The sequence below is a fragment of the Anomaloglossus baeobatrachus genome, chromosome 2, assembly GCF_048569485.1.
Source record: "Anomaloglossus baeobatrachus isolate aAnoBae1 chromosome 2, aAnoBae1.hap1, whole genome shotgun sequence".
Lineage (NCBI taxonomy): Eukaryota > Metazoa > Chordata > Amphibia > Anura > Aromobatidae > Anomaloglossus > Anomaloglossus baeobatrachus.
Genome location: NC_134354.1, coordinates 519117691 through 519142238, shown reverse-complemented (window position 1 = coordinate 519142238; position 24548 = coordinate 519117691). Strand labels below are relative to the sequence as shown.

Sequence of the window (24548 nt, the reverse complement as noted above, 5' to 3'; positions counted from 1 at the left end):
AAAACAAAAATAAACAAAGATGCGTGTACATTGGTATTGCCACATCCAGAAAGACCCGATCTATAAAACTATCCCGATATTTATTCTTTATGGTGAATACGTCAAAAAAACACCAACAAACTATGTCAAAAATGGCATTATCTCATCATACTGACACAACAAAGTAAATAAAAACTGATCCAAAATTTATATGTAGAAAAGAAGAAGGGAATTTTGTTTACTTACCGTAAATTCCTTTTCTTCTAGCTCTAATTGGGAGACCCAGACAATTGGGTGTATAGGCTATGCCTCCGGAGGCCGCACAAAGTATTACACTCAAAAGTGTTAAGCCCCTCCCCTTCTGCCTATACACCCCCCGTGCTCCCACGGGCTCCTCAGTTTTGGTGCAAAAGCAAGAAGGAGGAAAAAGAATTATAAACTGGTTAAAAGTAACTTCAATCCGAAGGAATATCGGAGAACTGAAACCATTCAACATGAACAACATGTGTACACAAAAAAACAGGGGCGGGCGCTGGGTCTCCCAATTAGAGCTAGAAGAAAAGGAATTTACGGTAAGTAAACAAAATTCCCTTCTTCTTTGTCGCTCTATTGGGAGACCCAGACAATTGGGACGTCCAAAAGCAGTCCCTGGGTGGGTAAAATAATACCTCATAATAGAGCCGTAAAACGGCCTCTTCCTACAGGTGGGCAACCGCCGCCTGAAGGACTCGTCTACCTAGGCTGGCATCCGCCGAAGCATAGGTATGCACCTGATAGTGCTTCGTGAAAGTGTGCAGGCTCGACCAGGTAGCCGCCTGACACACCTGCTGAGCCGTAGCCTGGTGCCTCAAAGCCCAGGACGCGCCCACGGCTCTGGTAGAATGGGCCTTCAGCCCTGAGGGAACCGGAAGCCCAGACGAACGGTAGGCTTCGATAATTGGCTCCTTGATCCACCGAGCCAGGGTTGATTTGGAAGCCTGTGACCCTTTACGCTGGCCAGCGACAAGGACAAAGAGTGCATCCGAGCGGCGCAGGGGCGCCGTACGAGAAATGTAGAGTCTGAGTGCTCTCACCCAATCTAACAAGTGCCAATCCTTTTCACATTGGTGAACTGGATGAGGATAAAAAGAAGGTAAGGAGATATCCTGATTAAGATGAAAGGAGAATACCACCTTAGGGAGAAAATCCGGAACCGGACGTAGAACCACCTTGTCCTGGTGAAACACCAGGAAAGGGGCTTTGCACGACAGCGCTGCTAGCTCAGACACTCTCCGAAGAGAAGTGACTGCTACTAGAAAAACCACTTTCTGCGAAAGTCGTGAGAGGGAAATATCTCTCATTGGCTCGAATGGTGGTTTCTGAAGAACCATCAGAACCCTGTTTAGATCCCAGGGTTCTAACGGCCGCTTGTAAGGAGGAACGATGTGACAAACCCCCTGCAGTAACGTGCGTACCTGTGGAAGCCTGGCTAGGCGCTTCTGGAAAAACACAGAGAGCGCTGAGACTTGTCCCTTAAGGGAGCCGAGCGACAAACCCTTTTCCAGTCCACATTGAAGGAAGGACAGAAAAGTGGTCAAGTCAAAAGGCCAGGGAGAAAAACCCTGAGCAGAGCACGACAGGAAAATTTTCCACGTCCTGTGGTAGATCTTGGCGGACGTTGGTTTCCTAGCCTGTCTCATAGTGGCAATGACGTCTTGAGAAAACCCTGAAGACGCTAGGGTCCAGGACTCAATAGCCACACAGTCAGGTTGAGGGCCGCAGAATTCAGATGGAAAAAAACGGCCCTCGAGATAGCAAGTCTGTTCGGTCTGGTAGTGTCCACGGTTGGCCGACCGTGAGATGCCACGGATCCGGGTACCACGACCTCCTTGGCCAGCCTGGAGCGACGAGGATGGCGCGGCGGCAGTCGGTCCTGATCTTGCGTAACACTCTGGGCAACAGTGCCAGCGGAGGAAACACATAAGGGAGCTGAAACTGCGACCATCCTGAACTAAGGCGTCTGCCGCCAGAGCTCTGGGATCTTGAGACCGTGCCATGAACATTGGTACCTTGTTGTTGTGCCGGGACGCCATGAGGTCGACGTCCGGCACCCCCCAGCAGCAACGGATCTCCTGAAACACGTCCGTGTGAAGGGACCATTCCCCTGCGTCCATGCCCTGGCAACTGAGATAATCTGCTTCCCAGTTTTCCACGCCTGGGATGTGAACTGCGGATATGGTGGATGCCGTGGCTTCCACCCACATCAAAATCCGCCGGACTTCCTGGAAGGCTTGCCGGCTGCGTGTGCCGCCTTGGTGGTTGATGTCTGCCACCGCTGTGGAATTGTCCGACTGAATTCGGATCTGCTTGCCCTCCAGCCACTGCTGGAACGCTTTCTGGGCAAGATACACTGCCCGTATTTCCAGAACGTTGATCTGAAGCGAGGACTCTTGCTGGGTCCACGTACCCTGAGCCCTGTGGTGGGGAAAAAAACGCTCCCCACCCTGACAGACTCGCGTCCGTCGTGACTACTTCCCAGGATGGGGGTAGGAAGGATTTCCCCTTCGATAACGAAGTGGGAAGAAGCCACCACCGAAGGGAAGCTTTGGTCGCCTGAGAGAGGGAGACGGTCCTGTCGAGGGACGTCGGCTTCCTGTCCCATTTGCGTAGGATGTCCCATTGAAGGGGACGCAGGTGAAACTGCGCGAAAGGGACTGCCTCCATTGCTGCCACCATCTTCCCCAGGAAGTGCATGAGGCGCCTCAAGGGGTGTGACTGGCCTTGAAGGAGAGATTGTACCCCTTTCTGTAGTGCCTACTGCTTGAACAGCGGAAGCTTCACTATCGCTGAGAGGGTATGAAACTCCATGCCAAGATATGTCAGCGATTGGGCCGGTGTCATATTTGACTTTGGAAAATTGATGATCCACCCGACACCCTGGAGAGTCTCCAGGGAAGCGTCGAGGATGCGTTGGCATGCCTCTTGAGAGGGTGCCTTGATCAGCATCCAAGTACGGGATCACCGAGTGACCCTGCGAGTGTAGGAGCGCTACTACAGTAGCCATAACCTTGGTAAAAACCCGTGGGGCTGTTGCCAGGCCGAACGGCAGTGCCACGAATTGCAGGTGTTCGTTTCCTATGGCGAAGCGCAAGAAGCGCTGGGCTCTGGAGCAATCAGTACGTGGAGATAAGCATCTTTGATATCGATCGATGCAAGGAAATCTCCTTGGGACATTGAGGCGATGACGGAGCGTAGGGATTCCATCCTGAACCGTCTGGTTTTACATGTTTGTTGAGCAGTTTCAGGTCCAGGACCGGGCGGAAAGACCCGTCCTCCTTTGGGACCACAAACAAGATGGAGTAAAAACCGTGGCTCAGTTGCTGAAGAGGAACCGGGATCACCACTCCTTCTGCCTTCAGAGTGCTCACCGCCTGCAGAAGAGCCTCGGCTCGCTAGGGAGGCGGGAATGACCTGAAGAATCGAGTCGGGGGATGAGAGGTGAACTCAATCTTGTAACCGTGAGACAGAATGTCTCTCACCCAACGGTCTTTTACCCGTGGCAGCCAGGTGTCGCAAAAGCGGGAGAGCCTGCCACCGACCGAGGATGCTACTAGAGGAGGTCGAAGTCATGAGGAAGCCGCTTTGTTAGCGGCGCCTCCGGTGGCCTTTTAAGGACGTGACTTAGACCGCCATGCATGAGAGTTCCTTTATTCTTTCTGAGACCTTTTGGACGAGGAGAATTGGGACCTGCCCCGCCCTGAAAGCACCGAAACCTCGACTGCCCTCTCCTCTGTTGAGGTATGTCCTGTTTGGACTGGGGTAAGGATGTATCCTTTCCCTTGGATTGTGTGATGATTTCATCCAGACGCTCGCCAAACAGCCTGTCGCCAGAAATTGGCAAACTGGTTAAGCGCTTTTTTGGAAGCAGAATCTGCCTTCCATTCCCGTAGCCACAAGGCCCTGCGGAGTACCACCGAATTGGCGGCCGCGACCGCCGTACGGCTCGCAGAGTCCAGGACAGCAATAATAGCGTAAGTCGCAATTGCCGAGGTCTGGGTGGTAATGGACGCCACCTGTGGCGCGGACGTGCGTGTGGCTGCTTCAATTTGCGCTTGACCTGCTGAGATAGCTTGTAGCGCCCATACGGCTGCGAATGCTGGGGCAAAAGAAGCTCCGATAGCTTCATAGATGGATTTCAACCAGAGCTCCATCTGCCTGTCAGTGGCATCCTTGAGCGAGGCCCCCTCTTCCACTGCAAGTATGGATCTAGCCGCCAGTCTGGAGATTGGAGGATCCACTTTGGGACACTGAGTCCAACCTTTAACCACGTCAGGGGGAAAAGGATAACGTGTATCCTTAAGGCGCTTAGAAAACCGCTTATCTGGACAAGCATGATGAATCTGGACTGCCTCTCTGAAATCAGAGTGGTCCAGAAACATACTCGGTGTAAGAGAAGCTGACTCCTCCGCAGGAGGAGCTGAGGGAGAAATATCCAGCATTTGATCGATGGACGCAATAAGAACGTTCACTATGGCGTCCCCGTCTGGAGTATTAAGATTGAGAGCGCCCTCAGGATCAGAATCCTGATCAGCTGTCTCCGCATCATCAACCAGAGATTCCCCCCGCTGAGACCCTGAACAATATGATGTCGAGGGAAATTCTAAGCGAGCCCGCTTAGTCGGTCTGGGGCTGGGGTCTAAGTCAGAACCCTCAGTCTGGGATGTATGAGATACCCCGGGAGGACATTGTTGGTCCAACTGAGGGGGGCCAGGGAACAATGATTCAACAGAGTCCCTTTGCTGAGATACCGGCCTGGACTGCGAGGCTTCTAGTATCTTAGTCATAGTCTCAGAGAGTTTTGCAAACTCCGTTCCCATCACTAGGACAGTGTCAACAGGTGGCTCCCCCTGGGCCCCTCTTAGCAGAGGCCCTGTTGAAGAAGTGTCACAGGGGCCGAACATTGCACACAATGAGGGTCAATGGAACCTGCCGGCAGCTGGGTCGTACAAGCGACGCAGGCAGCATAATAAGCCTGTGCTTTGGCACCCCTGCCTTTTGTGAGCGCCATGCTATTGTTTTCCCTGAGTAACACACTAGGGTATATAGCCAGAATGAACTGTGCTCATACAGTGTAAAATATATACTATAAACAAATAATGTATCAATACACTACAGCACCATGGGGCTAGCACCACAGGTGCTGCTTACCATCCGCCTAAAGCGGTTATGAGGCCACCAGAGACCGTGTCTGGGTCTCCCAGGGTTAATCCCTCTCTGCAGCGTCGGAGGAGCTGACAGGAATGGCTGCGGCGTCCTGACGAGAGGAGGGAGCCGTGGGCGTGGCCGAGGTGCTCACACTGTGCACAGTGAGGGGGGTGGAGAATGGAAATCATACTCCAGCCCTCAGTGCTGCTCGTTCCGTGCAGCGTCCCGCCCTTCCCCTGCCTGTCAGGGCTGAGGGCGGGAGAAAGGGAAACTAGGCCGCAAGCAAGCCGGGGACTCGAGTATACGCGTGGCCGCCGTAAAAGCGCGGCCGACGCCGAAGTCCCCGGCGAACTACAAGTCTCAGCCGCGCCGCAGTTTCCCATGGCAGCGGCGGTTAGCGAGGTAGCCCCTACATATAAACACACTCAGCGACGCTGAGTGTGTAATGGCACAGTTTAACCCGGTCAGCGCCGCGGTCCCCGGTGCACTAGCACACCCAGCAAAGCTGAGGTGTTGCCGTGTGCGGTCCCCACAGGGATACAGAGTACCTTCACGTAGCAGGGCCATGTCCCTGAACTGTACCCGGCTCCTATCCAGCAGGCTCCACAGGAGTTGTGGATGAAGCACGGTCTCAGTGCCTGGAGACCGATAGGATCCCACTTCACCCAGAGCCCTGAGGGGGATGGGGAAGGAAAGCAGCATGTGGGCTCCAGCCTCTGTACCCGCAATGGATACCTCAACCTTAACAACACCGCCGACAAGAGTGGGGTGAGAAGGGAGCATGCTGGGGGCCCTATATGGGCCCACTTTTCTTCCAACCGACATAGTCAGCAGCTGCTGCTGACTAATCTGTGGAGCTGTGCTGTGCGTGTCTGACCTCCTTCGCACAAAGCAAAAAACTGAGGAGCCCGTGGGAGCACGGGGGGTGTATAGGCAGAAGGGGAGGGGCTTAACACTTTTGAGTGTAATACTTTGTGCGGCCTCCGGAGGCATAGCCTATACACCCAATTGTCTGGGTCTCCCAATAGAGCGACAAAGAAATATAGGAATGAAAATGCCAAACCGTCTTGCAAAAAACAAGCCTTGATATGGCTCAATCGGGAAAAAAATAAAAAAGTTACAGCTCTCAGAATATGGCAATGCAAAAACAAGTTAATGTTTGTAAAATATAGATTTTTGTGTGCAAACGTAGCAAAGCAAATAAAAATCTGGAATTGCAATAACCATGGTGACCTGAAGAATAAATTGATCTAATCACTTTTACCACACAATGAACCACGCAAAAATAAATAAATAAATAAAAACACAATAAGCGAATTGCTGGTTTTTGTTCATTCTTCATCTGAAAAATCTGAATAAAGAGCGATAAAAAAAATGTTGTGTCCCCAAAAAAATCTCTAACTCATTGTGTAAAAAATAAGCCCTAAAACAGATCAGATTTCAGACTATGGTGATGGAAAAACTAATTATTATAAAACGCATTTTTACTGTGTGATAGAAGCAACATAAAAAAAAACAATATAATTTTGGTATCACTGTAATCACACCGACCCACAGAATAAATCCATCCTATCACTAATACTACATGGTAAACCGCGCAAAAATAAAAAAAAAAATATTCCTATACCCACTGTATTTCTTTTTTCTACCTCCCAAAAATCGGAATAAGGCTCTGTTGATATTTATCCGGCACTCTCTGCAGAGCGTTACGTTTGGGTTTGTGTGAAAATCCCCAAAAAAACATGATTCAGTTAAACCCCCCAAAGGAACAACTCACTCTAATGAGGCAGATGAAGACACTGTTTGTCTGAGGCCTCTGACACACATCCGTGCCGCCGGTACGCGTTTGGTCTGTTTTTGCACATCCCGGTGGCACAGATACACGTACACCAATGCTACCCTATGGTAGCAGGCACACACACGTAAAACCGCACGGAACGTGTGTCCGTGTGCGTTTGTACGTGTGTGCGTTTTTCTACACGCTGACATGTCCATATTTTCTCCGTCAGCACGGGTGTCACACGGCCCGCACCCGTACCACACGGATGTAGTGTGGATGCGGTCCCGTGTGACATGCGCCGGAGAAAACACACGTGTCAGTGAAACAAAACATTTACTCACCTTCTCAAGCCCTCCTGTCTCTGCCGCTGCTGCTACTTGCTGCCGACCGCCGCTCATTATGCTCATTTAATATTCACTTCACTGCGGCCGGCAGCAGCAGCAGCGGGGAGACGGCAGGGCTGGAGACCGAAGATCAGCACCACGGACAGCAGTGCGGACCACGTGAGTATGTAAATTACCGGTTCTAAGTGTGCTATCGCGGATAGCACACGTAGAACAAACGTGGACTGCACGTACCCGAGACACGTACTTACCACACGCAACACGCAGGGTAAAAACGTGTCTCGCGGCACGTGCGTGTGTTTAACGGAAGTGTGTTTCAGGCCTGAATCACATTTTTGGGTGTTTTACCCAGAACCCCTGACTTAAGTGCTCAGCGTTGAACACAAGAATGTGATCTCAGTTTTGTAATGAGAGTGCTCAAAAAATGTTCTGTATCCCAAAATATTACCAATAAAACCCCTAACTTATCTCCACAAAACCAGTCCCCACTCAGGTACGTCACCTGTCACTGGGAATATCGGGGGTCCCATGTTACTGGTAGGACAAAAACTCTGGAAAAGCAATATGGCTTCCACCCCTGAAATAACATCCAGTGGCGTCTTCGCTTCCAAATGGGCCCTTCCTTCTGAGCCCCCTGTGCCTAATCCACAGTAAGCGACCAGGTGTGTGGCATTGTTGTAGTGGGGAGAACGCACTTAGCAATTATGTATGTATGGGAGCGCTACAATTTATTTGTAATTATCCATAAGAAGAGCGTGGCTTGGATGTTACAAAACAATCACTGCAGCCATAGATAAATTATTTGAGAGGTGTAATTTCTACAATGGTCACTTTTGGGGTGTTTCTGCTGTTCTGGCACCTTAGGGTTCTGCACATGTCAACTGCAAACTATTCTAGCAAAATCTGTGCTCTAAAAACCAAATGGCGCTCCTTCCTGCTGAGCCCTGCTGTGCGGACAAACAATTGTTTCTGATGACATATAGGGCATCACCGTGTTTGGAAGAAATTGTACAATAAATTGTGAGACCCATTTTCACCCTTGTGTAACAGTGAAATTTGTAGCGAATAAAAAAATTACATTTTTACCACTAAAATTTTATTTCCATGTCCCAATGTTATAAAATTCTGCGAGGCATCTGTGGGTTCAAAATACTCACTACATCGCTAGATGAATTCATTATGTAGTGAAATTTCCAATATGGGGGCACTTATGAGGTTTTTGCTGATCTGGTACCTCGGGGGCTCGGCTAATGGAGACCACAATTTATTCAAACAGAATCCGCTCTAAATACCAAGGCGCGCTCCTTCCCATCTGCTCCCTGCAATGTACTCAAATAGTAGTGGGCAGCCCCATTTGTGGTACTGCCACGTTCGGTAAAAATTGCATAACAAATTGTCCTGTCCTTTTTCTTTTGTTACCCTTTGTGTGATTTAAAATTTTGAAGCTAAATTCAAATTTTAGTGGAAAAACCACAAGTTTTTTGCTTTATTATAGGGTTCAGTTTGCCAAATGGGGTCATATGTGGGTATTTCTGCATTTTTGGCACCTCAGGGGCTCTAAAAAAGGAACATGGTCTCCAAATTTGTGTTCCATAAATCAAATAGCGCTGTTCACTTTCCTAGTCCTGCCAAGTGCCCAAACATTGTTTCTTGACCATGTATAGGGTATCACTGTGCTCAGAATAAATTGTGCAACAAATTATAGAGTTCGTTTTCTCCTATTATCCATTGTCAGAATTAAATTTGGGGCTAAAATAATATTTTAAAGGAAAAAAACGCAACTATCATTTTCACATCCACATTTTCTAAGGTTCTGTGAAGCATCTATAGGTTAAAAATGCTAGCCAAACCTTTACATAATGCCTTGATGGGTCTAGTTTCAAAAATTGGGTCACTTGTGGGGGGTTTCCTGACGTTTTGGTACCATAGGGGCTCTGCAAATGCGACATGATGCTCGCAATCTATTTAAGCCAAATTTACTTCGAAAATTCAAATATTGCTCCTTCTCTTTTGAGCCCTGCCATTTGTATAAACAGAACTTTTTAAGCACATGTTGGGTATCGCCATGGTCATAAGAAAATGCGTAACAAACTGTTGGGTCCACATTTTTGGTGTTATGTCTTGTAAAAATAAGAAATTTGGTGCTAAAGCAACATTTTTGTGAAAAAATAACATTTGTAATATCATGACCTAATGTTATCAAATTCTTTTAATGTTTCTCCTTGCTTTGTCTTCAGATGCAGCATCTCAACCATCTTAATAGAGACATTCATAAGAGAAGGCAAAACAGTAAAAGTTTGGGGTAAATTTAGGGAAATGGATTTCATTCATACGGTCGGTTCAGTGTGTTTCAGAATCAGTTTCATTCAGTTTGATTCCTTCGTCAGGTGAAAACATACATATATGTGCCTGAACAACGAATTCTAAATGGTTCTGAACCTAACTGCACTAGATTAAGTCCATTCTGAACCTTCTATTTGAATGGTCATCGAGTACATCAGCTGCACGCATTATACATCCTATTTCTTCCAGATCAGATTCAGTTTCAGATGGAACAGCCGGGGTACCTGAACTTATATGCATACACAACTTGATCTGGAAAGTGCATTTCTTTTTTTCTTCGGCGCTCCATTGGGAGACCCAGACGATTGGGTGTATAGCACTGCCTCCGGAGGCCACACAAAGCATTACACTAAAAAGTGTAAGGCTCCTCCCCTTCTGGCTATACACCCCCCGTGGGATCACGGGCTGATCAGTTTTCAAGCTTTGTGCGAAGGAGGTCAGACATCCACGCATAGCTCCACTGTTTAGTCAGCAGTAGCTGCTGACTATATCGGATGGAAGAAAAGAGGGCCCATACTAGGGCCCCCAGCATGCTCCCTTCTCACCCCATTCCTATTGGCGGTGTTTGTTAAGGTTGAGGTACCCATTGTGGGTACGGAGGCTGGAGCCCACATGCTGCTTTCCTTCCCCATCCCCCTGAGGGCTCTGAGGAAGTGGGATCTTACCGGCCCCCAAGCCCTGAGGCCGGGCTCCATCCACAGACCCGTTGAACCTGCTGGATACGGAGCTGGGTACCGTTCAGGGACAAGGCCCTGCAACATTCAGGTACTCTGTGTCCCCGTATGGACAGCGCACACTCCAGACTTGCTGGGTGTGCTAGTGCGCCGGGGACAGTAGCGCTGCGCGCTGGGGTTACAGTCACTCTGAGGGACTTTATGTGTTGGGGACTACTGCGCCGGCCGCCCCTGGAGCGGCGGCGCGGCTGAGACTTGCGGTGCGCCGGGGACTTAGCGCCGACCGTGCTTTTACGACGGCGGCGCTTATAAATCCAGTCCCCGGCTTTTGCGGCCTAGCTCCGCTTCGTTCCCGCCCCCACCCTGTCAATCAGGGCAAGGGAGAGACGCTGTACGATAGTCAGCGCAGAGGGCTGGAGTCTTTTTTACATACTCCAGCCCCCTCACTGAGCACAGTGGGATGCCAGTTCCCGCTCTTTGTCTGCACACGCCCAGGGCCCGCCCCTCTCCACAGGACGCCGGCAGCCATTCCTACATGCAGTCTGGCTGGAGAACGGACACAGGCTCTGGGAGACCCAGACAAGGGATTTCTGGCGACCACACACCCGCGTTAAGCGGGCGGTAAGCAGCACATTAGTGCTGGCCCCACTAGTGCCACAGTGTTATATTGGTGTATCTTTTTCTCTATACCATATATATTTATATATTGCACTGTAAGGTCGCTTCTTGGCTGTATACCCTATATTGCTCTGAGGAGACGACAACATGTCATCCGCAAAACGCAAGGGTGCCAAGACACAGGCTGTATACGCTGCTTGTGCCGCTTGTGGGGCTGATCTACCGGCAGGTTCCAAAGACCCCCATTGTGTGCAATGTTCGGTCCCTGTGCCACTTCGTCAGCCGGAGTCTATGGTGGTAGTGGCCCAGGCAGAGTCACCGGTGAACCCTGTCCCGGTGACGGGGACAGAGTTTGCAGTTTTTGCTGACAAGATGTCTGTCACTATGACAAAAATCCTAGAGACCTTGCAGGCCAGGCCGGTCACTCAGACCATGGACACTGCTGCGTCAATGTTCCCCGGTCCCCCTCAGTTGGAGTTAATCCGTGCTTCAAGGGGGTCCCAGGCATCTCAGGCTGAAGGCTCTGACTCAGATGACAGTCCCAGGCAGCCTAAGCGAGCTCGCTGGGAGAGACCCTCCACGTCATCACGCGGATCAGGGTCTCAGCGAGAAGAGTCTCTGCGTGATGAGACAGAGGAGGGTGATCAGGAGTCTAATCCTGACACCGCTCTCAATCTGGATACTCCTGATGGTGACGCCATGGTAAATGACCTTATAGCGGCCATCAATAGACTGTTGGATATTTCTCCCCCAGCCCCTTCAGCAGAAGAGGCAGCTGCACAGCAGGAGAAGTTCCATTTCAGGTATCCCAAGCGTAAACTGAGTACTTTTCTGGACCACGCTGACTTCAGAGAATCAGTCCAGAAACACCAGGCTTATCCAGACAAGCGTTTCTCCAAACGTCTTAAGGATACACGTTATCCCTTTCCCCCTGACGTGGTCAAACGCTGGACCCAGTGTCCAAAGGTGGATCCCCCAATCTCCAGGCTTGCGGCTAGATCCATAGTTGCAGTGGAGGATGGGGCTTCACTTAAAGATGCCAATGACAGACAGATGGACCTTTGGTTGAAATCTGTCTATGAAGCTATCGGCGCGTCGTTTGCTCCAGCATTCGCGGCCGTGTGGGCACTCCAAGCTATTTCAGCTGGTCTGACACAGGTGGACTCTATCATACGTCCAGCAGTGCCGCAAGTGAAGTCCTTAACTTCGCAAATGTCTGCGTTTGCAACCTATGCTATCAACGCTGTCCTGGACTCTACGAGCCGTACCTCAATGGCGTCTGCCAACTCGGTGGTTTTGCGCAGAGCCTTGTGGTTAAAAGAATGGAAAGCGGATTCTGCTTCCAAAAAATGTTTAACCAGCTTGCCACTATCTGTAGACAGACTGTTTGGTGAGCAATTGGCTGAAATCATTAAACAGTCCAAGGGTAAAGACTCCTCCTTACCCCAGCCCAGATCAAGCAAACCTCAACAAAGGAGGTGGCAGTCGAGGTTTCGGTCCTTTCGAGGCTCCGGCAAGGCCCAATTCTCCTCGTCCAAAGGGACTCAGAAAGAGCAAAAGGGCTCAGATTCCTGGCGGGCTCACTCACGCCCCAAGAAAGCAACCGGAGGAACCGATTCCAAGGCGGCTGCCTCATGACTTTCGGCCTCCTCCCTCCGCATCCTCGGTCGGTGGCAGGCTCTCCCGCTTTTGCGACATTTGGCTGCCACAGGTAAAGGACCGGTGGGTAACAGACATTTTGTCTCACGGGTACAGGATAGAGTTCAGTTCTCGTCCTCCGCCTCGGTTCTTCAGAACTTCCCCACATCCCGACCGAGCAGATGCTCTTCTGCAGGCGGTGGGCTCACTAAGAGCAGAAGGAGTGGTGATCCCTGTTCCTCTTCAGGAACAAGGGCAAGGTTTTTACTCCAATCTCTTCGTGGTTCCAAAAAAGGACGGCTCGTTCCGTCCTGTTCTGGACCTAAAGCTGCTCAACAAGCATGTGAACGCCAGGCGGTTCCGGATGGAATCCCTCCGCTCCGTCATTGCCTCAATGTCTCAAGGAGATTTCCTTGCATCAATAGACATCAAAGATGCTTATCTCCACGTGCCGATTGCTACAGAGCACCAACGTTTTCTACGTTTTGTGATAGGTCACGAACATCTCCAGTTCGTAGCTCTGCCATTTGGTCTGGCGACAGCCCCACGGGTTTTCACCAAGGTCATGTCGGCAGTGGTAGCAGTCTTGCACTCCCAGGGACACTCGGTGATCCCTTACTTGGACGATCTACTTGTCAAAGCACCCTCTCAAGAGGCATGCCAACACAGCCTGAATGTTGCGCTGGAGACTCTCCAGACTTTCGGGTGGATCATCAACTTTTCAAAGTCAACTCTGTCACCGACTCAATCACTAACGTATCTTGGCATGGAGTTTCATACTCTGCCAGCGATAGTGAAGCTTCCGCTGGACAAGCAGCGGTCACTACAGACAGGGGTACAGTCTCTCCTTCATGGTCAGTCGCACTCCTTAAGGCGCCTCATGCACTTCCTAGGGAAGATGGTGGCAGCAATGGAGGCAGTCCCGTTTGCACAGTTTCATCTGCGCCCACTTCAATGGGACATTCTCCGCCAATGGGACGGGAAGTCAACTTCCCTGGACAGGAAAGTCTCCCTTTCCCAGACGGCCAAGGACTCTCTGCAATGGTGGCTTCTTCCCACCTCATTATCACAGGGAAGATCATTCCTACCCCCATCCTGGGCAGTGGTCACGACAGACGCGAGTCTGTCAGGGTGGGGAGCAGTTTTTCTCCACCACAGGGCTCAGGGTACGTGGACTCAGCAGGAGTCCACCCTTCAGATCAATGTTCTGGAGATCAGGGCAGTGTATCTTGCCCTTACAAGCCTTTCAGCAGTGGCTGGAAGGAAAGCAGATCCGAATTCAGTCGGACAACTCCACAGCGGTGGCATACATCAACCACCAAGGAGGGACACGCAGTCGGCAAGCCTTCCAGGAAGTCCGGCGGATTCTGTTGTGGGTGGAGGACAGAGCATCCACCATATCAGCGGTTCACATCCCGGGCGTAGAAAACTGGGAAGCAGACTTCCTCAGTCGCCAGGGTATGGACGCAGGGGAATGGTCCCTTCACCCGGACGTGTTTCAGGAAATCTGTCGCCGCTGGGGGGTGCCGGACGTCGACCTAATGGCGTCGCGGCACAACAACAAGGTCCCGACGTTCATGGCACGGTCTCGCGATCAAAGAGCTCTGGCGGCAGACGCCTTAGTGCAAGATTGGTCGCAGTTCCGGCTCCCTTCTGTGTTCCCACCTCTGGCACTCTTGCCCAGAGTGCTACGCAAGATCAGATCCGATTGCGGCCGCGTCATACTCGTCGCCCCAGACTGGCCGAGGAGGTCGTGGTACCCGGATCTGTGGCATCTCACGGTCGGCCAACCGTGGACACTACCAGACCGACCAGACTTACTGTCCCAAGGGCCGTTTTTCCATCGGAATTCTGCGGCCCTGAACCTGACTGTGTGGCCATTGAGTCCTGGATCCTAGCGTCTTCAGGATTATCCCAAGGAGTCGTTGCCACCATGAGACAGGCTAGGAAGTCCACTTCTGCTAAGATCTACCACAGAACGTGGAGGATTTTCTTATCCTGGTGCTCTGCACAAGGAGTATCCCCCTGGCCATTCGCGTTACCTACTTTTCTTTCCTTCCTGCAATCTGGGTTGGAAAAGGGCTTGTCGCTCGGCTCCCTTAAAGGGCAAGTCTCGGCACTATCCGTGTTTTTTCAGAAGCGTCTAGCACGACTTTCTCAGGTGCGCACGTTCCTGCAGGGGGTTTGTCATATCGTCCCTCCGTACAGGCGGCCGTTAGATCCATGGGATCTAAACAGGGTACTAGTTGCTCTCCAGAAGCCGCCCTTCGAGCCTCTGAGGGATGTTTCACTTTCTCGTCTCTCACAGAAAGTGGCCTTTCTAGTGGCGGTCACGTCTCTTCGGAGAGTGTCTGAGCTAGCAGCGCTGTCATCCAAGGCTCCCTTCCTGGTGTTCCACCAGGACAAGGTAGTGCTGCGCCCCATTCAGGAGTTTCTCCCTAAGGTGGTATCCTCTTTTCATCTTAATCAGGATATCTCCTTGCCTTCCTTTTGTCCTCATCCAGTTCTTCGGTATGAAAAGGATTTACATTTGTTAGATCTGGTGAGAGCACTCAGAATCTACATTTCCCGCACGGCGCCCCTGCGCCGCTCGGATGCACTCTTTGTCCTTGTCGCTGGTAAGCGCAAAGGATCGCAGGCTTCCAAAGCCACCCTGGCTCGATGGATCAAGGAACCAATTCTTGAAGCCTACCGTTCTGCTGGGCTTCCGGTTCCATCAGGGCTGAAGGCCCACTCTACCAGAGCCGTGGGTGCGTCCTGGGCATTACGACACCAGGCTACGGCTCAACAGGTGTGCCAGGCAGCTACCTGGTCGAGTCTGCACACTTTCACCAAACATTATCAGGTGCATACCTATGCTTCGGCGGACGCCAGCCTAGGTAGAAGAGTCCTGCAGGCGGCAGTTACCTCCCCGTAGGGGAAGGCTGTCTTTGCAGCTCTAACATGAGGTATTTCTTTACCCACCCAGGGACTGCTTTTGAACGTCCCAATCGTCTGGGTCTCCCAATGGAGCGCCGAAGAAGAAGGGAATTTTGTTACTTACCGTAAATTCCTTTTCTTCTAGCTCCTATTGGGAGACCCAGCACCCGCCCTGTTGTCCTTCGGGATTGTTGGTTTTTTTCGAGTACACATGTTGTTCATGTTGAACGGTTTTCAGTTCTCCGATGTTACTTCGGAGTGAATTTGTTTAAACCAGTTATTGGCTTTCCTCCTTCTTGCTTTAGCACTAAAACTGATCAGCCCGTGATCCCACGGGGGGTGTATAGCCAGAAGGGGAGGGGCCTTACACTTTTTAGTGTAATGCTTTGTGTGGCCTCCGGAGGCAGTGCTATACACCCAATCGTCTGGGTCTCCCAATAGGAGCTAGAAGAAAAGGAATTTACGGTAAGTAACAAAATTCCCTTCTTTTCTTGATGTAGGTTGTTTGGAGGTGTTGTTTGATGGGCTGTTTATTTTTAATTCCATTATATATTTTTTATATGTGTTCCCTGCTTTTCCCGCATACAGACTTGTAACAGATTACTATCATCAATGATCTTTAAATAGACACACAAAATGGAGGTTGCTATGTGCAAGAGCATCCAACACAACATGGAAAATAATGGGCTCCTGAAATCAGGACCATGCCATTTGCCCATTAAGTTATACAGCGCTGACAGAAACGGGTTAATACACCTGTAAGAAGGCAGTTACCGTAATGAAGATTATTTCCCAAAGTAGACATAAATTATGATAGTTGTAACTTTCTGAACAAACATACTTTAATGTACAATCTAGTAGGGCTGCTCCGGTTGACATTTTTTCAGTAGTTAGAAGATAATGCCTCTACATGTACCATAAATCAGTGACATCACAGACATTTCGCTTCAAATATTCATGAGGCACTGTCTGTTGATAAATTGATTGTCAGACTCATGAATTCTTCACTACTGGTATAAGCCAGGTGCAATATGAGAATTTGCAAATCATACGGAGATGATTCTCTTATGCAAAGTTTAAGCTGTGCTTCGAGAAAAAAAAGAGTCGTCATTATGTATCTGGATTACAGTCATCTTAGTAATACTGATTCCTTTGTGATAGGAAAACGCTTTGGAAAAAATTGAGTTTGTGAAATCTACCTTGAGTATTGTGTTATTTATATTATTCTTATGCTTCTGATTTATGATTATTTTCTTCTAGCTTCTTGTTTTCTTCTGTGTTACCAAGTTCTTTTCCTACATGTTTCGAGGCTGGGCTGAAAAAAAAAAGAAAACAAATGCTGATTAGAGTGAGTATTAATTGGTAATGCGATAAATTAACAACTGAATAACGGTTTGACATGCGTGCGGGAAAAATGGTTCATCTTTTACAACTGTCCTGGGTACAATTTACGTTATATTCTTGAAATTACCGATATAAAAGTAAGTTACGTAGTAGCAATTAAAATATTAAATGGAACTTAAATCTGAAAATGTAGGCTTCTTTCCAAAACACCAATATACCCCGCTGTCCCTCTGCAACGCATTAGGAACACCGCCAAGATATTCACTAAACTATTTGCTCTTAAATTAATGTGGTTTAAGGAAAAACGATTTATGATGCTCCAAATCTTAGTAGTGATTTAAAGCAGAGTGAAAAATTCCCCCCAACAGCTAGACCCAGCAACGATGATCGATTAGGAACCCAAAGAATGAATCAGTCTGTAGATTTACGCAAACCATTTTGTAACGGTTTTGATGAAACACTGCATAGAGTACAGGTTGTATATAAAAGTAAATTAAGCACATTTTCAGCACTATGTTGTACATTTCCATTCAGATGCCCCTGAGGTTTCATTTGATTTTTTTTCAACAGAAGATTTATATTGAAAAGGAACCACACGGCCCACTGTGAAAGTCTGTGCGTGCACTGCAAGGCACAGAACAGAATGTCAAGGAGAAGGTTACAACTGTTTGCCTGTACACATCAGAAGAGACAAATGAATCAAAAATGTCAGAAGCAAAAACCTTCACAAATAAGGATTTTCTCTGAGGTTAATTTGTTTGCTGGGAAGCAACAATAACAAGTCTACTGTGAAGGATTAGTGATGTACATGGTTATCACCTAAGGCTAAGAGAAGACACTATTGTTATTTAGGAAAAAAACATCTCCATGTAGTAGACTCTCGTATTAGAGTTATAGGGGCAGATTTATACGACATTGGGGCTTTATACGCCAATCTGAAAAGAAGACTGTCCTAGTAAATAGTGGCAAATTTATCAAAGCGTGCACAACACTTAAAGGGTTATCCTCCCCCTCCCCGAAAACCCCCTTAATGTATTCCCTATTCATAGAAAAGGGGATAACAAGCTTATTGGTGGTATTCTGATAGCGGTCCCCGGATCAGAGCCCAGCGGCCACATCCTGAATGAAGGCGCACAAGTGCAGTCTCCGCTTCATTCATTGTTGAGTACAGTTCTCGGCAATTAACACAAGTCCCACAGACAATGAATGGAGCCAAGTTTGAGCAAGTTCCTTGGGATAGAGGATAACTTTTTTTTTTTTTTAGGAAATAGTCTAATAAATCTGGCAAATTTCTGGACAGTCAAAGCCAGAAAATGAAATCTACGCCAGAAGCAAATTTGTGCCAACATTGGTGATATTATCTGACATAAAGCTCAAGAAATCTGTCTGAAAGTTGTTGACCATGCTTCCTCCCCCCCTTTCATTTCATCAAAGCAACTTTTTCAACTTGTGTTGAGCATAGGACAAAAAAAACAAAAAAAACAACTTGACACTTTTTGTATGTTTTTGCACAGATTGTAAACTTCTGGGACTTAGTTGACCAAAAAACTAGTTTAAATTAAGTAATAAATATGGGCCAAGTTGACCATTTAAAGTGGATGTCTGATTTGGTCACGTCACATTTGTGTTGACGATTCAGTTGGAAGACTTTGCAGATTGTTTATTTTCTAACTTTCCAAGGAGAATGAAGGACAGCATTAAGGAAACCTAACAGACACTGTTTTGGTGGGGGTGGGCTGTTTTCCATCATGTGACGGATCGGCTACAACATTGAATTTCAATATTCTGCTTGTGACAAAGCAGAATAAAAAAAAAAAATATGAATACAGAAAGACTCCAGAATAAAAAACATCAAGCATTTTGGCAAATATGCACACCAACTCCTTTTTTTTAATAATATTCATATTCTGTTTTTGGAAATCAGGACGATACAGTTTAACATGTTACACAAATGAGGAATGCTTTTACATCACTGATCAAATGTTAATAATATATACAACATTCCTGATAATAAAGGCAATTTGATAGAAACAATTAATTATACAGGCTGGACCAAATAATTAAAAAAAATATTGTGAAAATCACATTAAATAAGTTATGCGCTTTCTGTTCAACTTTTCGCATTTTCTCCAGCTCGAGTAAGTCTCTGCAGTCACTTTGTAAGCTGTGCATGATGTCAATGTGTGGCATTTGCATTTGTAAAGCAGATTAAGTTGCATAAAATAGATAGACGTAGTAAAATGCTTACCCTCAATACAGGCAGCTTTAAAATTTGCTATGGCTTGAAAAAGTGCACAGGCATCAAATTGTGCCGTTACAGAGGTTTGTTGATCCTCGAGATGTTTTTTTCGAGTGTTCTCAAACTGCACAGTACGTGATAATGTGAATAAAGCCTCTCGCTAAGCTGATCTTTCAAATGAGACAGATATACTAAAAATAAAGCAATAACATTGCAGAGAAAGGCACTCTTCACTACATGACGCAGGGGCTGTAAAAGGCGGAACAAAAAAAAAGTGTATTCTTTATTCTAAGTACACACTTTACAACACAGATGAGATATCCAACAGATGGTTAAGCCAACAACTCCCATTGCATACGTCTACCAAGATTTATACTGATTGCACCTATCACAATTGTGTCGCTTTTTTTTTTTTTAAGTAAAGAAAAAAAAGATAGAAATTTTTCATTCTCCGTATCAGGAGGAGCAGAGTACATAACTCCTCATACTTCTGTGCAGTAATTCATCATGTGTTACACCATTCCGAGTAGAACTGATCCACACAAAGTTATCTATTTGCTGTGCTTTGTATGATATCACTTGCTGACATTTCACTACGTTCTCGTCTTCTGGTAGAAAAGCAGTTTCACCCCTATATCTAAATCTTTTATTAACAGCGAATACACACACTTTTTCTTGTACAGCATAAAGAGATTGTACAAAGTTGATGAATTTCAAGCAATTTTTCTAGTACTTTTAGTTACATTTTTTGTAACATTTTTAAATGCTCATTTGTTGATATATTTCAAGTTCTACAAAAAGGTCTTTAGAAAAATGGGAAAAAAAAATAGCATAAAAGCACATGCTGTTTTGAGGAAAATAAAAAAAAAACACCACCACCGAACTCAAAAATGCAACAAACCAAAGCAATTTGTATGTAGTCCACTTCATATTTCACTATAGACTTTAGTTTAACGTTTAGCAAGTTTAGACCCTCTCAAAAAGAGAAGCAGAAACTCCATGTGATATCCCACAATTCACTGTAAATAAAGCCCAGCACTTTTTCCAAGTCTAAGAATTTGAGCTCAAAAGTGTGAAACAAATTTTGCAAAACTTACCTCACTGATTATGACACTCAACACTACAACTCCCCATCTGTGTTCATCTGTAATCCATACGTGGACCATCAAACATTGGTCTGTATGGCATTCAATCCCAAAGACCACACACGTGTACTGATATAAGAGGAGTTTTTCGTGAATGCGATATTAAGTCAAGAAGGTAACTACTTTGAATCTATGCAGGCTGCTGGCTTTGGCAAGATGCAGTCCCTGTTCTTAGGATGCTTGCCTGATGCTATGAGACTCTCATATTCAGAAATTTTAAATCACAGAAAACCTTTTACTCCCTTCACTATACTTCTTTCCCCACTCGTAAGTGATTGTGTATAAGCATGTGCCACTGCGGCGCCCCTGAGGCTTCAGTCGCCATAGAGTATGGCACCCAACATTGGGTGTAATGTCACACCCGGTTCCTGAGGAGGTCAGTCCCAGTTTCACCACATTACACACTCAAATACACACCAGGTTGCCCGGTTCCAACTGGGGACTGGGCTAGGGTAGGGTAATAAAAGGGTCGCCGACAGAGAAGCATTTTCAAGATGCCCTCAACAACGGCCCCAGGCCCACTAGCCTAGGACCTGGGAGGGGGGGAGGTGCAGCCAGCAGGAGGAGTCAGGAGCCAACACAGCAGTTAGAGAGTTCTCCAGCAGGAGAGCAGCGGAGCAGACATGCCTCTCAGGTGCTCCGGTGGGAAGGAGAAAGTTCACACGGTTGTCGTTGGGAGAGTGAATCTGCTCCCCTCGCAACCGACACCACACAGGGGCGGCAGGACCCTAGGGAAGATCATACTTCACGTTAGTTTTCCATAATCTGCTTGGACGGAAAGTTTCAAGCTTCCCTGACCACATAGCCCCCGACAGCACAGTACCTATATAGGATCCAGGGCCTCGCTTCAAGCCGGACCCAACATTGGAACCGCGGCAACTGCAGAGGACAGCGACAGCAGTGGCGGCCCATTCCCTGGCGGCATACCACAGGTGGCGTCACGACAAACACCCCACTACTACCCCCATCATCTCTTCCTTGCCATCTTCTGTACGCCTCAGGGAAACGAATCGGGCTAGGCCGCCCGTGACCACAAAAGTCGAAGGCTTGGTGACGAGTAAGTTAAACGCACCTGCCCCGTGGGGTGCTACACCACCTTCTTCCTCAAATTGTGAAATCACAAAAAAACTTTTTCTCCCTTCACAACACTTCATCCACCACTTTCTACCCTAGTGAGTGTGAATATGCTGTGCCACCTTTTCCCTCAAATTGTGAAATCACAGGAAATCATTTCTACCTTCAAATTCATTTTTGATCACCGTGCATTTGGTAGTATTCTAAATGAAGTCCTTCATATGCACAAAAACTATCAGAATAGTGGAAAAATGTAGCTGGTACTGCCGAATTGATATAAATATGTGGCACATTCAGGGATGCCAGTCACTGAAAGAACAATGAGACAGCGCTGATCCCACCTAGATAATCCAATTATGGACATGCGGAAGTTAAATAAACATACAGCAAGTCATTTCTACCTTCACTATACTTCTTCCCTACACTTTCTACCCTAGTAGGTGATTTTGCATATGCTGTGCCACCTTCTCCCACCTTAAAAAAAAAATGGGTAACTGGACAACACCATCTTTTGGATTGGTGAATGTCCCACCAGTTGGGCTCTCATATTTTTAGCACATATACAGTAAATAATATTTCATAAATGACTATAAGGGAAGTTCCTTTAACACGGATAAAAGTAGTGCGCATTTTCTTACTGCATGTAGATTGGAAAGGGAAAGAGTTTATTTGACAGAAAAATACCTCCACATTGTATGATTATTAGGACCTGAGAAAAGTCAAAATGGATACTTCCACTTCTAATGTGCTATATTCTACTTCCCCACGGCACTCGGGGTAAAGGCAAAATCTTTCATGCCCACTTGTTTAACAATAACTAGATTCCCCACAGGTTCCAAACGAAACGCAGATCTGTCAAACTGGGAGCAGATGTGTGAATCTTACATTATTCTATACTTTTCCTTTAACTAACTCAGCTTGGCTTATTCTAGGTTTAGGTTTTGAGAAAACAAGGAATAAAAGAATATTGTGATGTAAAAATTATATAGAGAATGTTGTTTTATTACAGTGATGAATCCCTTCTTGCTCTGAGCTCCACAATGAAAACACACATTTGAAGTATGCATGCTGACACAAGAGGAGTTCTCCGTGGATGTGTTATTAAAAGTCAAGAAGGTAATTGCTTTGAATCTATGAAGGCTGCTGGCTTTGGCAAGATGCAGCGCTGTTCTTAGGACGCTTGCCTGCTGCTATGTGATTCTTTTCATAGGATACCATCCATACAGCTAAGAAGGATTGCAGCCAATGCAGCAGGTGGTCTCTAAAAATGATGCTGTGTTATCAATAAGATTCCAGACCATTGAAATGTTAACACCTCCCATAACATACAGTGATGCGCTGCATGGCGTGATGAGCAGGGCATTCTTTGTAGCCTATACAATTTAACATAATTATGTAGAAGAAGTTGTGTGATAAAAAGTTTTAACAAGAAAGCATTCAATTTCCAGGCATAGACTGATTTCATGACAAGTATTTCTTGTTCTCGAATTATCTTGCTCTATGATATTCAAAATATTTCATGCCTATATTTATACCCAGCAATGCCATAAGCCCATTTTAGGATGATTGCTTGTTAATTGCAATCATTTTTTCTCAAATTGTTTTTTTGTGCAGACTGAATGGATACTTGAAATGTCCGCATACTTGACTTATTTTCCTTATTGTTGGTCTAATGACTAACAAGAAAAAGACAGTTGTTTAGATGAAACAGCATGACATGTGACTGCACCTGCGAAGAACTTTATGGATTTTGTTTTGTATTTTTCTGGAAAACTGGAGTAAAAGCTTTAAAAAGTTGCAAAATGTCTGTGCAGTGAGAAGTTGTGCAAAAATTCTGCAACTCTTTGGGTTTTCACACCAGTTTTATCCAGCTCCATCAAAATGTGTACAGCTGGGGTGGGATGAGGGTGTAGCCAAGTTGGCGCAAAATCCATAAAAATGCCAGAAATGCTACCAAGTCTATTTCAGGCGTAGCAAAAACGCATAGGTGCATGTCACAGAGAAGATGCACCAAAACCAGTAATTGGAGTGTGCTTCTTAATGAATTCAGTGCCACGTACTCCAACAAAACTTGTATAGTGTGAGCGTGTGCCATGCCAGTCTGGATGAACCAGAATCAGTCCTTTTGTTTCTGGCAATAACAATAACTATTATGGGTAAAAAAAAATAGATACACTGTTTCTGCAGCGATTTGAAGCGCACGTGTGCCGTTCAAATCGCTGCAGAAATTTCTGCAGGGACAGAACGCAATGTGGGCACATAGCCTAACCGTCCCTGCATACACTAGCATAGATAAAGAGATCTTTAGAAAAAGTATTTCTAAAGATCTCTTATCTTATGCTAATGAGCGCGGGGACTAGTCCCAAGGGTGTTACATCCGCCGACTAGCCGCCCTCTTAGCATGTTAGCCTGCCCACAGGGGGGTGCTAACATGCTGTTCAATTCAGCATCACCAGTGGTGACGTGCATACCTGTGCTTGCTGTGACAGCACTTCTGAATGCCGGGCACATCCGGTCATGAGCAGTATGAAGCCGAGTGAATGTGTCCCGGCTTCAGAGAGATCTACTGCGAATGACTAGAAGTGCCCAGCATTCAGAAAAGCGTTCACAGAGAACACAGATACGCGCATCACCGTTGGTGATGCTGAATTGAATAGCATGTTAGTACGCCCCTGTGAGCGTGCTAACATTATAACAGGCGGACTAGTCGGGGATCTAAAGCCCTTGGGACTAATCCCCGCGCTGATTATCATACGATAAAAGATCTTTAGAAATACTTTTTCTAAAGATCTCTTTAGCTATGCTAGTGTATACAGGGATGGTTAGACAGGGATTAACAATATGCATTCAGATCTGCTCGGGGTTCTGGGTGCATATGGCACCTGACAGGTTCCCTTTAATCACAAAATACATGAAACAAGTTTTATGACTGGCTAGCACTTAGGACACTGAACTAAAGTCCAATTTTTAGGATACCTTATCTGCCATTTTATTTAGGCATGCAAAGAATCATACCTTTTATTTTCCTCTCACTATATCTAACTGTATAGAAGATTAGTTTTTTAGTGAGACATTTTTAATGTGATGATTTATTGATTATTTTTTCTGCCAGGAAAAAACGCAATTCTGGCATTGTTCTACTTGTCACTGTTTACTGAGCAGTATAAATATTAGCATGAATGCAGAATACGAAGTTGTGGCGGGAGCAGGTTCACTCGACATGAACTCACCAAGACAATACCCCCAAGATCATTATGACGGATACAT

General features: G+C 46.8%; 1 protein-coding gene across 2 annotated transcripts in view; it reads right to left on the bottom strand.

Moving 5' to 3' along the window:
* Nucleotides 1-24548, bottom strand: part of ALCAM (activated leukocyte cell adhesion molecule) — a 199171-nt gene that overhangs the window by 4526 nt on the left and 170097 nt on the right. For both annotated transcript variants that reach the window (XM_075336567.1, XM_075336568.1), the window contains one exon: nt 16679-16794. In XM_075336567.1, the coding sequence (XP_075192682.1) occupies nt 16707-16794 (88 nt within the window). In that variant the 3' untranslated portion in view covers nt 16679-16706. The remainder of the gene's footprint in view (nt 1-16678; nt 16795-24548) is intronic.